This window comes from Nelumbo nucifera, chromosome 2 (genome assembly GCF_055504915.1).
Source record: "Nelumbo nucifera cultivar China Antique chromosome 2, China Antique-T2T, whole genome shotgun sequence".
Lineage (NCBI taxonomy): Eukaryota > Viridiplantae > Streptophyta > Magnoliopsida > Proteales > Nelumbonaceae > Nelumbo > Nelumbo nucifera.
Window position 1 is genome coordinate 36,968,281 of NC_142650.1, and position 17,838 is coordinate 36,986,118.

Below are 17,838 nucleotides of genomic sequence, written 5' to 3' on the forward strand. Positions count from 1 at the left end.
TAATATAATGTTAAGTAAAATACCACCTATACCCCTGCTGAAGATAAATAGAAAAGAAATAAATAAAAGACACTTCAACTCCCTCAAGTTGGAGCATAAATATCATAGAGCTCCAACTTGTTAGAAATAGAATCCATTCTTGCACAATTTAAACCTTTGGTAAAGAGGTCAGCTAGCTGATCTTCTGACTTCACATAGGTTGTAACTTTTCCACTTGCTACCTTTTCTCTCACAAAATGGCATTCTACTTCTATGTGTTTGGTCTCTTCATGGAATACTGGGTTGGTTGATATGTGGATGGCAGCTTGATTATCACAAAACAACCTCATAGGAGAGGGTATATCTATCCCAATTTCTTATAACAAGTGCTTCAACCACACCAACTCACAAGTAGAATGAGCCATAGCTCTATATTCTACTTGTGGTGGATATCTTGTCTATGTTGGAAGGGTTAGAATCCAAATTATGGATGGCCGAAGCAGGTTTAATGGCTGTCTGAATTTCAAAAATTTTTCTAACCCCACTAGGGAACCGGTTTCCTGAAGATTTTGAAATATGAAATTTCTAGATCGATCTTCCACTGAACCGGACCAGATTTGAAACCGAAATTAAAACTAATTGTACGTGATACAGAGTCCACAAATCGCAGCTCCCAGAGTGGTAATTTACACCCAAAATCAGTCCCAAAAACTGGCCTCCAACTGAAGATGGCGTAGTGAATGAAAAGCCGATTCAGCAACACTATTTTCTGCAAAACTGTTACCCAACTGCCTTTGGTCTACTGAGATTTGTGAGCCTGATAAAAATCAGTTCTTGCAATGACTAGGTCGCGATAGGATATCTAGGAGAGGAAGAGAGAAGAGGAGAGAGCAAGAGAGAAGAAAGTTCTATCTGCTTTCTTCCTCTTAACCCCCTATATGGAGCACTCTCCTAATCTAATTAAGAGATTATCCAAATCTGATTTGAATTCGGACTCTTTTAATATATAAGCATTATCCTCTTAAGAGGATAGGTGCTCCATACCCAGAACCATGCCCAGTTTTGACCCAAATCACATGACGACTTAACTAATCTCATTAGTAATGGGCCTTTGGTCCATTTTCTTCAAAGTCTCACATCCCTAGTTGTTGCATGGCCACTTTGGGCCTGATATTGTATGACGTGGGACCCCACAAAGGTCTCACATAAGTCCATGAGGGTTCGGGGCCAAATTCACTGCTTAGGGTAGTGAACCTCTTAGCCAATTAGCATGGGCTCAGTTTGGGCTTAGGAATGGCAACTGGGCAGGTTCGGGGCAGGGATCATATTCCCTGTCCCCATCCCCGATCCTTGCCAGGGATAACATTTGTCCTCCATCCCCAATCCCCGACAGGGATGGATTCCCCGCGGGAACCCAAATCCCTGAAATGTTTTTAGATAATAGTAATTTTTTGAAAAATAGATTTACTTAAGATAAATAAAAATTTCAAATTATAAATAATGTTTTGAATATGTTTCGATATATAATATAAATAATATAATAATATATATTTAATATAAATAAAATTAATATATAATCGGGGTCAAGCAGGGCGAGGACCTCAATCCCCATCCTCGACCTGATGGGGTTGGGGAAGTTGGGTCCCCGTCAGGGATGGGAAAATTGCCTTCCCTAGATTGGGCCCAACATTTATAGTTAAATGATCGTTGGATTTAGCCACCCTATGAAGAAGACCCAACGATAATGGACTTGTATGGGATAAAGCCCACCAGGTAATTAGCCATGTAATGGTCTTATAGTTAACCTCTTGACCCATAATTATTAGAACACTGCTCACAGGGAAGGACCTCTCCCCTAACTGCAAGATACAATGTTACACTCTCTGCTCAGATGGACCTCGGGATTAAAACCATTTTGCAAACCTTTTTCCATAAAGTATAATATAATAATATATAAATATATTTTGCAAAACCAGATTTGAAACACAAATGAAATCCATTGCCAGCAATTTAGGTTTCCACCAAAGAGTGCAAAGCCCGATATTCACTTTGTTAGACAAAGGGTCGATCTTATCACTATGATCACCCACTCAAGTAATTTGCCAAATTGCCCCAACATGCTCATATATTTTGGCCCATGATGGGTCTCACTAGTTGGCACATCAAAGGCAGCTCAGTCCACTACTTAATGAAGTATCATAATCAAGTCTGGGGTTGTGTGCAACTTTCCAATTTTGCCCATCTATCTCCAAGGTCCAGGGAATAACTGAAAATTGGTCTTGGTTCAGTATTTCTTCCAAACACCCATTACCTGTGCTAGGGGTCTAACCCTAGCAATTGAGACAAGTTGCTCCAACTGTTTGGTAGCACACCAGTGTCAGCCTTATCAAGATAAACTCCCCAAGCCTATCCAATGGCTGAGAACATTCTAAACTAATACGAGTCTCGTAAGTGTCTAGTTTACGGGGTAATACACAAAAAACATACCATTATCAACATGAAACAATAAATGTACCTTATTCATTTACAAATAAATTTTATGTACATCAATTTGATTGAAGCTAAGGGCATACACTGTCTAACAATCTATATTGGACCCTACCTAGTTTGTATCTAAATACCCTTCTAGGGACAACTCACCTCCCTTCTTATATAACAACCCTCGACCAGGAGCACCATTCATGTACCTCAAAACCCTTATAACTGCTTCCCAATGGTTGGTTTTGGGATTTTGCATGAACTAACTAAGCACACCCACACTAAATGAAATGTCTGGTCTCATAATTGTAAGATAAATATGCTTGCCAACTAGTCTCCTGGATCATCCAAGGGCTCCCCCTCACGACTTGGAATCTTCACATTTGAATCAATAGGAGTGTTAACTGGTTTAGCTCCAAATTATTCTATCTCCTCTAGTACGTCTAGAACATACTTACATTGGGAGAGGGAGATGCCAATTTTGGATCTAGCAACTTCAATACCCAAGAAATATTTCAAGTGACCCAAATCCTTAGTCTGAAATTGGTGTTGTAGAAACTGTTTCAACTCCTTAATTCCCTCACTATCACTGCCTATAATGATTATATCATCAACATTAACTACCAAGATAATTTTCCTGGCTGGTGTGTCTCTGTTGAATACTAAATGGTCCACACTACACTGCTTTAAGCTGAACTGTTTTACTACATGTTGAATCTCTCAAACTAAGCTCATGGCAACTATTTTAGCCCATAAATAGCTTTCTTGAGCCAACACACCTTACCTTCCTTCCCCTAAGCAACATACCTTGGTGGTTGCTCTATATACACCTCCTCAAGATCACCATGAAGAAATGCATTCTTAACATCATTCTGAAACAATGCCCAATCAAAATGAGCAGCTAGGGAGATAATAAAATGAACAGAGCCACCTCTTGAAAGTGTGTATCGTAGAGGACCTCAAAGAATTGTTTATCCCACTCTAGCTCCTGCTTATTGTCTGTTGATGCCATTGTCCTTGATACAGCAGGGATTAACTCACAAAAATCACTAACTGAAGTCAGCCACTACACTGCACTTAAACTCACAACTCAACAAACCTTGGGACATTTATAAAGATGGTAATCATCACCAAACAAAACTCCATTCACATAGGAATAGTACCACCCATGTCCATCCTCTTTTTCGAACTACCAATTAGAGGATATTTAAAAACATACCAAACCAACCTTATTCAACTGAGCGTGAGGCATTTAAGCCTCTATGCCTGAGGGTGATCTGTCCACTTACATCACTTTTTCAAGATTTATTATAGGGTTAAATACTTAAAGTGTCCCTATATTTTAGCAAATGGACAATAACTTACCCTACTATTTGAAGAATTACTTAAAGTACCCTTAAGTTTTCTGACAATGGTTATCGTCATTAAATATTGATGGAAAAAAAAAGAAAAATATTAAATTTTCCCTTCATTATTTCTCAAATTTTCAAAATAAAACCCAATTGATGAAACAAGTAGGTGGGTTCCTGCACAAAGTGACTCCTTGTCCCCAACGGAAAAACATGGGTTCGATAGCAATGTCGAAGCTTACTACAAATACATACAAATGGAAATAATAATTGAAAATTTCATGCACAAAGAGGTAAAGAGAGGATTGTTGTGGTACTAATCAAATATAAACAAGCTAATTGTATTATTGAAATACAAATCTTACAACTGGAAGAAGATACACAGGATCGATTTAGTGAATCTCCGTAAAAGCTTATATGAGGTTTTACATTATCCTGCATTGGGTCAGATTCTATATTGAATCTTGTAATCTCTTGAACCACCGTGGTTTTGCCCCTACAAGGGGCCAGCATCACGAGTGTTGTACTTGTTAGAAGAGCACTTACACGGAGAGAAAGACATTGAGATTATTAGAGAGCTAGTCCTCTCCATGGACTACTATCTTAGATTGGAGCTGGTATATTTTGAAAATTTATACTTCCAAACTTCATTTCTCCCTTCTACTATGTTCCCACAATCTAAGAATATACAGATTGTATTAGAAGATGGTATTCACTGAATTTTCTTACCTCAATAACTCATAACATCCAACTCCGTGGTATAGAAAATCGGATTCCATCGATCAATAAAGAACTTCAATAGTTGGGCCCGCATCTCCAAATTCCCCAAATCTCCTGTTTGAACGGTGAATTATAGCTTTGCCTCTGGTGCGTTGTGTTACAAATCATTGAATTGGAATTATCATATGTCCTTGTTCAATCGTTAATATGATGTGCACAGTGGAGTTACAAGTGAGGAAGATGCTGTCGGAGTTTTTTATCATACCGCTAGCTTTAATATGGTGATAGGGTATCCGGTAAATAGATACAAACAAGCTTCATATCTGTATCAAGAAAACTTTTAGTGTTGATTTAGATTTTGAAAATTGAGATGCAGTAGATACAGACAAGCTTCATATCAACACTAAAAAATTGAGGAAGGATGTTTTAAAAATTTATTAAACCAAGCCTTACTTTGTTCCAGCCTGAATAGGACGAAACCCCTCTTTTTCCATGTTAATTTATCCCAGTTCATCTAAGGTTCTTTCATCGGTAAGTTGGGTTTTGTTTTGAAAATTTAAAGAACAATGAAGGGCAAAATCAACCACTAAAGGATAGTTTTGGAATGAAGAAAAATTATATTAGTCATGTGACACCACATGCGAATGGATTGTAACGGTGCACTAATGGTAGGGGAGGATTTTGTCCATTGTCAAAAAACTTAAGGGTCTTCTAAGTAATTTTTCAAACAGAAGGGTAATTTTTTGTCCATTTGCTAAACCATAGGGGTACTTTTAGTATTTAACCCTTTATTATATAAAGAGAAGAAGGAGGAGAGATCAATTTGTAGCGTCCAGAGACAGATTTCTCTATTCAGTCATGTAAACGAGCTCTGATACCATATCCCAGTTCAACATGATAGAACAAAGCATATAGAGGTGGACAGACACTTCATAAGAGAAAGGGTGAAATCTGAAGTATACCTACCATATGTTACATCTGATTTACAGCTAGTTGATGTTCTCACAAAAGAAGTTGCAAGAACTAAGCTTGAACATGATCTACACAAGTTGGCAATGTGTGATATCTACTACCAACGTGAGGGGGAGTGTTGGGATTCAGCAGTTTCTTATGATTTTCTTGTTTATAATCATTAGTTAGTGTTATTGGGCCCAAGGTCCATTAGTTTTTGTTTCTTTGGAGCTGTTTATATGTTATGACAGTAGCCGCCCCATTAAGGGCATTTTAGTCTTTGTAATAATCTTTTTTGAGTATGTAAGATAATGAGTGGGGCCACCACATAATTATTGGCTTCTCCCCATCTCTTCTATTCTTCTCAGTAAGATCTCTCTCTCTCTCTCTCTCTCTCTCTCTTTTCTCATTGTTTTCAAATCAAATTATTGTGTTTTCTTTTCTACTAAGCCCACCAGTTCTTTTATTTCTTTTAAGTTGTGGTCCCTTCTTGTTATAGCTACCCTTTTACTTTGCTTGATGAAGCACTATCGCCAAGACCGAGGCCGAAACACAAGATGAGGAGAGGGTAAAGGAACACTACAACTGCAAGTAGGAGAAAATGGATTAGGAGTGTTCACATGCATTAGAACAAGAATAGAAAGACAAAAGGGAATCCGATGTTCACTGATATTCTCCCCTTGAAGAGAAGGGCGAGATGACTGAAAGAAAGGTGAGAATTCAAGAGAAGTACCATCTGTAGAGATACAAAAGATTAGTTTATTTGGTCCTAGTTACTTGTTTCTTATTGCTATTATTATTGTCATTATTTTATTTCTTTCTTTCATTATAGGTAGCAATGGTATTATAGTCTCTGTAATGTTTTTTTATTTGATCTCATATAAATAGCAATTAATGGGGCATCAGGAACACAAGATTCTGAGCCCCTTCTCTATTTCTCTTGTATTCTCTCTTCTTCTTCTCCTCTGCTCTTCCTTCTCTTTTCTCTCTTTTCTTTTGCTGATTTCACCTCAAGACCTGATTTGGTTATTAGCTGTCTCAGCCAAGTTGGTAAAGCAGGTCTAGTTTCAATTAGGGTTCTCATGTGGACTTGATCCAGCTGGCTGCATGAGAATTTCCTAGGGCTGGAGTTTACAGAATTTGTTGTCTGATTCTTGGAGGTTATTGGAGAGTTCAGTTGCTGCCCAAGGTGTTGAGTGATCTTGGAGATTGCCCGGCAACTAGGAAGAGTCAAAGAAATCAGGTAGGTTCAAGGTTTAGGGGTTAAATCTGTGATTGGAAGTGGTGCTCAGTGATTTTTGGGCATATTTTTTATTTCTATTAAGATTGATGGCTAGTAGAAGACTGTTGGATTCTTCTAGAGGGAGCAGTTGATTGAATTTGACTTTCTCCAGGGCTGGTTCCAGGGTTTCCTTCAAAATTTGAGCAGTTCCTGATATGCAGCCTTCCTTTTTGATTATTAATTCCTTTCTTTGGGATTCCTAGAAAGTTTTTTGAGGACTGTTACCTATTTTGGGTTGCTGTACAAACGTTTTGAGCTTTGTGAAGGGTGAAGTTGAACTTCTTTTCATGAGGTTGTGATTTCCTTGTGGTGTGTTCATCATGGAGACAGCTGGAAATGAATCTAAGACACATGGGGAAGGACTTGTGGTAGTTAGAAGTGTGTCAATAACTCTTTTCAGATAATCACTGTTAAATTTGATGGAACCAACTACTTAGAGTGGGCTCAATCAGCTATGATGACCATTGGGGGAAGGGGAAAACTAGGATATGTGACCATTGTCGACTGCAAGTACAGTTTGACATTTTCCAGCATCTTTTCTTCTTCTCCTCTTTTCTGCTACTTCGACTACAGTGGTTCAGCTTTCATGGTATCAGAGCATTGAGCACCCTCCTGGTTACTGCCGAAGCCATCTCCTCCTTCTTGCTGTATTTCACTTTTTTTTATCTGGGTTGCTGCTGTGAAACCCTAGGGTTGCAGGAGAACAACACAAGGTTCGACCTAGGGTTTCCCTTGGTTGTAGGGCGCAAGGGAGGTAAGACCCTGAAGCTGGAGTCCTACTAGTTTCTAGTAGTTAGCAGCTATTCGGCTGCTAAGAAGAGGTCTGTATAGGACAGACCTAGTTGAGGACTGATTTCAGCAGTCCTAGTGTTGTCTGTAAGGAGGGGAACTCCCTTTACAGTTGCAGTACTCGAAGTTCAAGTGGAGTCTGCATAGCACAGGTCAGTTACCAGCCCAGAACACCTTTTGCTGCTGTAACAGAACTGCATCAGAACTGCGACAGTCTCGGCAAGTCTGAAACTGTGTTGCGAGCTGTCAGGACCTGCTGAGGTTACTTCGGCTAATCAGAACCTGCATCAGAACTGGTTCAGAAAGACCTTTACAGAACTGTGGCGACTTCAGTTACAGATCATTTCCAGGTCGGTTACTAGCCCTACTCCATCTCTGTGAACTGGTTCAGTTACAGACTTTTCCTTGCTGCTGTACCCGAACTGGTTTAGTCCAAGTGAAGCCTATCTGGTGTGCTATCAGCACTGTGAACTCTGTGACTACTTCGGCCAGCCCTAACCAGAACCACCCAACAGTGTTGTGATCAACTCCTTGACCGAAGTTAGGATGTCATCACTATCCAGTGAAGTTTCCTCTAAAGATAACAGACCTGTTATAAGGTCCTCAAACCTGGAGAACCCTAATCTGCATAGCTCGCAGATTACAAGTGTGCTATTGGATGAGTATAACTTTAGAGAGTGGTCTGTCTCAGCAAGACTGTTCATTACCTCCCGTGAACTCACAGGCTATTTGGATGGAGATAAAAAGGAACCAGAAATCAGCAGCCCTGAATACACTGTGTGGCGCAAGGAAAATGCCACAGTTATGTCTTGGTTGCTGGCCTCCATGACTCCTTGGGTGGCCAGAACTGTTCATCATTTTCCTACAGCCACTAAAATCTGGGAGAAAGTATCTAAGACATATGGCCAAAAGAAGAATAATGCTAGAATCTACAGGCTGAACCAAGACATTGCAGCCCTAAGGCAAGGAGACATGTCTGTGGCAACATACTTTGCAACACTGGAAGGTCTCTGGGAAGAGCTTGACCATCACATGATTTTGGACTGGGAAAATGCCAGGTATAAGGAGAGGCATGACAAGCAGATTGAGGAGGGCAGAGCCTTCAAGCTCCTAGCAGCTTAGACCCTATATATGAAGGTGTAAGGTCACAGATTCTAGGGAGAGATGAATTACCTGAGCTTCATCATGTTTACTACCTGGTGAGGAATGAAGAAGTAAGGAGAAAGGAGATGCAGGTTGACTCCCAGACACAAGCAACAGAACTATCTGGAGAACATTCAGACTTAGTCTCCACTAAGGGAAGCAGATTTTCAGACAAGAAGTCCCTCAAGTGTACCCATTGTGGTGGTGAGAAACACACAAAGGATAAATGTTGGGCCTTGTACCCTCATCTGAAGCCAGCTGCTCTGAGAAAGGAAAAAAGGCAACATAAGGGCCACACAGCAAGTGGGAATCTTGCCACCAACAGTAGTAGTGACATCTCACAGAGTACTCAGCCAGTGTCCTCTTCCACCACAAAGCAGGTTGCTGATTCCTCTGGACCAAGTACCTTGGGCTTTACAGCTAGTGAGGTAGAGGTTCTCAGCCGGGCATTTGCCCGTCTGAACAACAATCCTTTAGCTTCCACCTCTCTTGCCAAATCAGGTACAGCCTTTGCATTTAGTGCAACTAGTTCCATTAATTCTAGCTCTTGGGTGATTGACTCAGGAGCCACTGACCATATGACACATGTCCTCATTATTCTCCTCATATCATTTATTGCCTGGCTAGGATAAGATGAGAGTAGCTGATGGGTCCCTCTCCACCATCTCGGGAAAGGGAGTGGTTGACCAAGCAAGGATCTCTCTCTTAAATCAGTCTTACATGTTCCTAGTCTTACATCAAATTTGTTGTCTGTTTCAAAGCTTACAAGAAATTTGAACTGCAGTATAACTTTTTTTCCCTCTCATTGTGTTTTCCAGGACAGATTGACGAGGAGAACGATTGGGAGTGGTCATGAGTATGAGGGCCTCTACTATTTTGATGCAGATGTCAGTTCAGCACTGTAAGCTTCTGCTACTACTAGTCCAGAAAGTGTGGAGTCAAGAGCTAGGCTGCACTTGTGGCATGCTAGGCTAGGTCATTTGTCTTTTTCTTCTTTAGCAATGTTGTTTCCCGATTTATGTAAGGGCATTCCGAGTCAAAGTTTAGTTTGTGATGTGTGTCAAATGTCAAAACAATGCAGATCAATGTATCCAATTTCTAGTAATGAAGTTCAAGCCCCTTTTGATTTGGTCCATTCTGATGTTTGGGGTCCTTCACCCATTGTCTCCATTGATGGCTTCCGTTATTTTATCAGTTTTATTGACCATTATTCTCGGTGCACTTGGATTTATCTGTTAAAAGGACGTGAAGAAGTTCCACGGATAACTATGATGTTTTGCAAGATGGTTGAAACACAATTTGATAAGAAGATAAAACAATTCTGTTCAGAAAATGCAGCTGAATATTTTGAAAGATCCCTGAACTCATTCATGGAAGACGAAGGCATGTTACATCAATCATCATGTGCTTACACCCCTCAGCAAAATGGAATTGCTGAGCGCAAGAACAGGCACCTAATGGAGACAGCTCGAGCTCTACTTTTCTAGCACAATGTGCCCAAGCAATATTGGTCTCAAGCTGTTCTCACTGCATCATACCTGATAAATCGGATGCCATCTAAGGTACTGGGTATGAAGACCCCTTTCTCTGTGTTGTGTCCCACTCTTCCAGAATTTCCTCTTCCCCCACGGGTTTTTGGATGTACATGCTTCATACATGTGAAGGATCCAAAGAAAACCAAGCTAAATCCTAAGGCTACAAAGGGATTTTTTTTGGGTTACTCTCCTACGCAAAAGGGGTATAAGTGTTATGATCCTGTCTCCAAGAAAAAATATGTCACCAGAGATGTAATCTTTTTTGAGTCTCAACCCTATTTCCAATCTTCTCAGAATCCTCTTCAGGGGGAGACTAGTGGGATAGAAGAGGATTCTCATTCTCCCTCCTTTTTTGTTCCCCTTTCATCACCTTCCACTACTCCTAGCTGTAACATTCCGGGTCGACCTAGTGAGACTCCCGCTGTGCCAGTTACATCTCCAGCTTCAGCTGATGCTCCTGATGATTCCAGCAGGCAAGAGAAAGAGATGCTTACATACAATAGAATGAAGAAGGGCCCTCAACCTCATGATTGCAACCAGTTGGACTCAGATCAATCTGTCTCTGCAATCCAAGGTAATTCTGACTCTCTCAATTTAGATTTGGATCTTCCCATTGCTCTCCGTAAGCTTGTTCGTTCTTGCACCACTCGGCATTCCATAGCTGATTATGTCTCTTACTCACATTTATCACCTGCCTATCATTCCTTTGCGTCTGCTCTTTCCTCTGTATGTGTCCCTTCCAGATATTCAGAGGCGGTATCTGATCCAAGATGGAAAGAAGCCATGATGAAGAGATGAAAGCCCTAATGAAAGCAAGAACGTGGGAATTGGTGGACCTGCCAGAAGGGAAAGGCACTGTTGGGTGCAAGTGGGTATTCACAGTAAAGCATAGGGAAGATGGGTCAATTGAAAGAGACAAGGCCAGACTTGTGGCAAAGGGATTTACACAAAAGGAAGGAATTGACTACAAGGAAACCTTTGCCCCGGTAGCAAAGCTCAACACAATCAGGGTTCTACTGTCATTAGCTGCAAAATTCTCTTGGGAACTTCATCAGTTGGATGTGAAGAATGCTTTCCTTAATGGTGATCTACATGAAGAGGTATTCATGGAACCCTCACCTGGATATAATGTTGGAAAGAAGGTGTGTAAACTAAGGAAAGCATTGTATGGCTTGAAGCAATCTCCCCGGGCATGGTTTGAGAGACTTTGTACGGCCATGAAGAAAGTGGGATACACTCAGAGCAGTGCGGATCATACATTGTTTACAAGGAGACAGGATGAAAAACTTACAGCTCTCATTGTTATGTGGATGATATGGTGATTACTGGAAATGATGTGAAAGAGATGAAGAGGCTGAAGGAGTTCTTAGCTTCAGAATTTGAGATCAAGGACCTGGGAAATCTGAGATATTTTCTCGGGATTGAAGTTGCTAGATCAAGAGAAGGAATCTACATATGTCAACGAAAATATGTGCTAGATCTCCTAGAAGAAACAGGCATGATGGGGTGCAGACCAACAGACACACCAATAGAACTGAACCATGGATTACAAGAATCAATGGGTGAGGAATACTGTGATAAGGAAAGGTACCAAAAATTGGTAGGAAAACTGATATACCTATCCCTCACTCGGCCAGACATTGCCTATGCAGTGCATGTTGTCAGTCAATTCATGCACTCACCAAAGACTCCTCATATGAGAGCAATGGAAAGAATTCTAAGATACTTGAAAACTTGCCCAGGGAAAGGAATTCTATTCAGGAAGAACAGCAGACTTGAAATTGAAGCCTACACTAATGCTGATTGGGCTGGGTCTGTTGGAGACAGAAAGTCAACCTCAGGTTACTGTACATTCTTGGGAGGAAACCTAGTCACATGGCGCAGTAAGAAGCAGAATGTTGTGGCTAGATCAAGTGCAGAAGCAGAATACTGAGCTATGGCACACGGGGTTGCTGAACTCTTATGGCTCAGAACTCTCCTTAATGAGCTTGGTATCAAGACTGAAGGTCCTCTCAAGTTGTATTGTGATAATAAAGCTGCTATCAACATTGCCAATAATTCAGTACAGCATGACAGGACAAAACATATTGAAATTGATCAACACTTTGTAAGAGAGAGAATTGTTTCAGGGGAACTCTGTGTGCCTTATACTCCATCAGAAATGCAAATTGCAGATGTATTAACAAAAGGGTTGGCAACTACAAAGTTCAAGGACATACTTGGCAAGCTAAACATGATTGATATCCATGTTTAGCTTGAGGGGGAGTGTTAGAATGATATGTTAGAAGGCTTGAGTGTGTTTGGCTTATAAGAATTCCTTTTAGCCCATTCTTATGTTAAACTTATCTTGTATCTGGGCCTTTGCTAATGGGCTTAATCTTGTTTATGTCTTAAGTCTTCTGGGTGTCCCATCACTAATCAGGGGTATCCCAGTAAATTCTTGTACTTTGTACTTCACTTATATATAAATAAAGGCATGGTCGACTGCAAGTACAGTTCGACATTTTCCAGCATCTTTTCTTCTTCTCCTCTTTTCTGCTACTTCGACTACAGTGGTTCAGCTTTCAGAAGCCAGCCAAGGAAGACCCATCTCATGCTAAATGGGTTCAAGAAAATTATATGGTAACGAGTTGGTTATGCAATTCTATGCAGCTTCACATTAGTAGGAATTATTTGTAGGTGAAGATAGCTAAGGAGATTTGGGAAAACATGGAAGACATACTCTCAGCCTCTCAATGTTGCTAGAGTTTATAAATTGAACAGTGAAGTAAATAATCTTAAGCAGGGGGAGAAACCTGTATCAGTTTCTTCTCTACTTTGAAACCTTTATGGCATGAGATTGACCACTTAGAGACGATTGAGTGGGAGAGCATGCAGCGACATATAGGAAGTTGATTGAAACAAATAAAGTGTTTGAGTTCCTTGCTGGGCTGAATTCAGAGTTAGAAGCACCAAAATCGATGGCCCAAGTACTAGTAGTAGAAGTTCAAGAATAGTTGGTGTGGTCAAGAGTTATATTGTATTTGGACAAAGTAGGCTGCTAATATTTTTAAGGAGCTTCACTTGTAAAGTCTTCTTTAGAAGCATTATTTGCTCTCTTTTGTTGGGGCCAACATCCCATGCAATTCATAGTACGTATATTTGGAATGTTTCTTATTTCACAATGTTCACATTGACAATTTTGCACTGCCTATTTCCTTTGAAACTTCCTTAGAAGCATCTGATCTCTAATTTACCTCATTTTTCTATAGCTAAGGTTGATCTATCGACTCTCGGTAGTAAGACTTTTATTCATAGCCACTTTCCTACTATCTTCACCCTGGACCAATGCATAGACCTGTCCAGGTAGGCAACTTCTCCCTACTTACAAGCTGTGCATGCACCAACTCAAAATCTGAGTTCAACCCAACAAGAACAGTTCTCGCAACAACAATACATTCCAACTTAAAGAGTTGATGGTGATCTATCTCTTCTCACATCTTTCAAAGAGTAGAAATATTCTGCCAATTTTCCCTCCCCCAATGAAGGTGACCTGTTTTTTGGTATGACTAATAAATCCATGATATATTTTGTTGACGATATGTTTCAACATCTACTGCATCCTAAACTTCTTTAGCAATCTGTTAAAACAAAAACTCTGAATGGCGGATGAAAGAATTTAATTTGGAAACCATGAGAGAAGAAATGGATTGAGAGAGACAAAGAGAGAAAGAGAGAGAGAGAGAGAGAGAAAGTCAAGAAGAAAGAAAATATTTGGAGGCTGGAATAGGTCATTAAACCCCTATTCCTCAATGTATTTCATAAGCAAGAATATGAAATTACAATATCACTCTTGCTTGATTATGTATATCTCTATGCTATTGTACCATGTAGTCCCAACTCCTAATGACTAACAAGGAATTATGTTATTCTGTGTGTAAGTATATTTACATATATGAAATCTTTATACTTTTCAGAGAGGCTTTGTTGAACCCAATATGGATGACGGTCTTCTCGAAATCTTTGGCCTAAAGCAAGGATGGCATGCATCATTTGTTATGGTTGAACTCATCTCTGCAAAACATATTGCCCAGGTACTACTGTTGTTTCAAAATTTTCACTTTGGCACCATAGATCTGATACTAGGTATTCTTAATTTTTCACTAAGTGGTAACATTTACACTATGTTAGTTTTGAAGAAAATGAGAGGAAAGAAAATAAAATAGAAAAGAAAGATAAACTAAACATTAAGAAGAGTAAATAAACATTTTCTCTTAAAAGGGTGGGGCGAATTTTGCTTCCTCTCATTCTACTGTTTTCCTTTGTTTTCTCTACCTTTTAGGGGAGAAAACAAAGAGGTCAAAAAGAAAATTTACCTTTCGATTTTGTCTTAACATTCCTTATTTTTTCTCTTTTGCTTTTCCTTTTCATCAAATCTAGGCTTTTTTTAGATTTTATTTTCCTTTCTTCCATTTCACTGTTTAGCAAAAGAAGTATGGTACTATTTTATGATGCATTGGTTAGAAAAAGAAAAAAGCTGATAAAAAAATTAAGTACAACTAGTGAGTGTTGGAACATATTTCTTTCCTTTTATTAATTGACCTAGGAATTTCATATGTTCAAAATCATCCAAGTATGTATGTGTTACCTCTTACCTAGCTGGAAGTATGGCCTGCAGAGTTTTTGCATTCCACAGTGCACAGAATTGATATCAAACACACCCTTAACATCGAGATAATAGATCAAGTATTGCCAAAAGTTTATGGATTTGCCAAAATTAGTACATCTTAGTAGCAAACCATTATCTTAGCCATTACTTGGTATAATGGTATAATCTGGGGATGACAAGCATGAGAATGTGGGTTCGATTCTGAGGGTGACCACTTTGTTTGAAAAATGCCAAAGTTAGGACTGTACCCAGTCTACCCCTTCCATGACCCCAGATCACTGTGACCAACATTGGGTAATGGCCTTTTATTATCAAACCATTATCTTATAAAGATAATTTATCTGCACATTCCATTTGAAAGCTCCCATTTATTGTAAAGATTTTATTGTTTTATTTATTTCATAAAAAGATGATTTTAATTGTTAAATTTGGTTTTCATTATGAATTCTTTTGAACAAAAAAAAAAGAAATTTACTGCTTTCAGGCTGCTGCAATTAGATTGGAAATTACAAGCGGTGAGTGGAGAAATGCATATATGCAGATGGATGGAGAACCATGGAAACAGCCAATGAACAGGAACTATTCTACACTTGTGGAGATAAGGAGGGAACCGTTTCAATCCCTAATGATCAGTGGAGAGTGATTTCTCTGGATTTTCATTAGCTAGTATTTGCAGCGTAGAGTGTATATCTGGTGTTATAATTTATCTGGAAACCATGTAAAGCAATTAGTCAACCTAGAGCCTGTAATTTATCTTATGTAAAATTATTAGAAATTATATTGGAACAATATTTTTCCAAGTTCATTATTAGTGCATTCTATGTATTTTGTTTCCATTGCACACAGCTGCGGAGCTATCAATGTGGTATGGACTATAGAACAGTATTGGGAAATCAAGAAATAGTATATCTAAAAGAATGAGTTTGGTAGTGATGTAAATATTTTTTGAGGCAAATGGTAGTGATGTAAATATTAAGATGAATGAGTGGTAAAACCAAAAAAGTTTGAGGCAAATGGTAGAAATGAGTTGTGGAGATATAGTGGTAGCCCCAATAGGTCATGAAATGAGGGAAAATAAACTATGATGGTTATCATGTGCAAAAGGGACCATTTATGGCACTAAAAGAAGAAATAATCTGCTCCCAGTTGAAGAGTGAGTCAAAAAGGGTGGGCTGAAGTAGTGAGAAATTATTTGAAGCCCATAATTTAGCCAGGGGTATGTAATTGAGTAGAATGAAATGGAAGAACAAGGATTTACTAACTGAAAGGTAATGTTAAATTGTAAACTAAAATATCTATAAGGCTATAATATCTTGTCAAAAGAGGATGGATTGAATGCACTTTTAATTTACTTTAAGGTGAAAACTGAAAAGGCCATTAATACTATAGGCTTTCCTTTTTATTCTTTTTAGAGAGAGAGAAAGCACTTCTGCTAGGAGTGGTCATTCTTGGTTCGGCTCGGCCCAACCTGCAATTTTTTTCTGGGCTTGGGCCTAGATTTTTTTGTTTAGGCCTGGCCTGGGCCCGCATCAAATCATTACTCATTAGGGAAAGCCCATGTAGGGTCGGGCTTGCGCTTCTAATCTAGGCCTGGGGTGTAAGCTAGGTCAGGCCTGGGCTTGCTTAAAACCCTTATCATTGGTGCTAAGCCTAGCCCATGGTCACCTATCTGCTAGTTGCAAGTCGGGCTGAGTTACGTCAGGTTGAGGTCAATCCTAACCCAACCCAAGCTGTGTAACTCTCAACCCTAATCCAAACCTTAACCCAACCCAAAGTTTTCAAGTTGTGTTGGGCTTAGTTTGGCCCTACTCTACTTCCCTTTGCCAATTGTTTTTATTTTCTAGACTCGAGGGTTAGAGGTAAATTCAATTTTAGTATTATTATATGTACAAGAAGTTAAGGACATAACTACCATTCTTTTGAAAATTTTTGCCTTTAAAATTAAACTTGTTGATATACAATCATACACAGATACATAACAGACATTTATGATGCATAGTCGTGCATATTACCATACATACATACATACACTAAGTACATATATAAATAAATGCTTATAATATTTATACATACAAATATGTAGCTAAGCTAGGTTCGGGTTGGGTTGGGTTGGGTTGCTCAATGCCTCAACCCTAGCCTAACCCAAAATTAGGTCAGGTTCACATTTTTCAACTCTAACCCTAACTTGAACTTCAACGCGACCCACCTTAACCCAACTTTTCCGGGTTGGGTTTGGGCTAGCCCATCCCAAGTTGCAGTCTTGTCATGCAATGCATTTGCATGTATAATGCAAATCCCAAATGCTTGCTTTTCGTAATAATCTCAGAATACCAGTTCATAATATCCATTTCTCATTTGGTGACCTTGTTGGTTCAACTGTGATGCCAAGAAACATGATACCAGAAAAATTTATAACCAATCAATTAACGTCATAAAAGTAGTAACCAATCATTTTCATCAAAACTCATGGGGTTTTGATTGGTCAATATCTATTTGGTATTATATATTTCCGGCATCATAGATTTTTCCTTATCATTTTAGAGTCCAGAATTGCATTCTATCTTTAGCTTTCCAATAGGGAAAACTAGTTCCCTCCCCAGTTGCTCAAGTAACATAAAAGTATGTAAGCTCAAACCAAAGGCACCCAAAGTAAATAATATATATTTTCTTGATATGCACTTACAAGAAGCTGAACTTTGTTGAGTCAAGTACATGGGTGATGGGGTAAGGTTCAAAATATCTATACGATGTAGGTTGAATCATGTCAATTTTCTTTAGGGGTTTAGGCATGGCATAGGTGGAATGGCCCAATTTCAAGGCCATTCCACTTGTGCCTACATGTATCATTTGTTTCGGCCAATACATGATGAGTATTTGCTTTTCCCTGGTTAATTTTAGCATGATTAATTCCCATTAACGCTGCCAACTGATGGTGGCTCAATTGGTTGGATCTCTGATTCATTG

At 39.2% G+C, this 17,838-nt stretch overlaps 1 protein-coding gene across 11 annotated transcripts in view; it reads left to right on the plus strand.

The window, feature by feature from the left end:
• Positions 1-15,708, plus strand: part of LOC104599078 (diacylglycerol kinase 4-like) — a 111,291-nt gene extending 95,583 nt beyond the window's left edge. For 4 of the 11 annotated variants that reach the window (XM_088898343.1, XM_088898345.1, XM_010261444.3 and 1 more), the window contains 2 exons: positions 14,183-14,299; positions 15,359-15,708. In XM_088898343.1, coding sequence (XP_088754469.1) covers positions 14,183-14,299; positions 15,359-15,517 — 276 coding nt within the window. In that variant the 3' untranslated portion in view covers positions 15,518-15,708. Of the gene's footprint in view, positions 1-5,976; positions 6,190-14,182; positions 14,301-15,341 lie in introns of those variants that run through there. The other 7 variants (XM_010261445.3, XM_088898344.1, XR_016082595.1 and 4 more) reach the window with 6 other exon arrangements.
• The last annotated feature ends 2,130 nt before the right edge of the window (positions 15,709-17,838 follow it).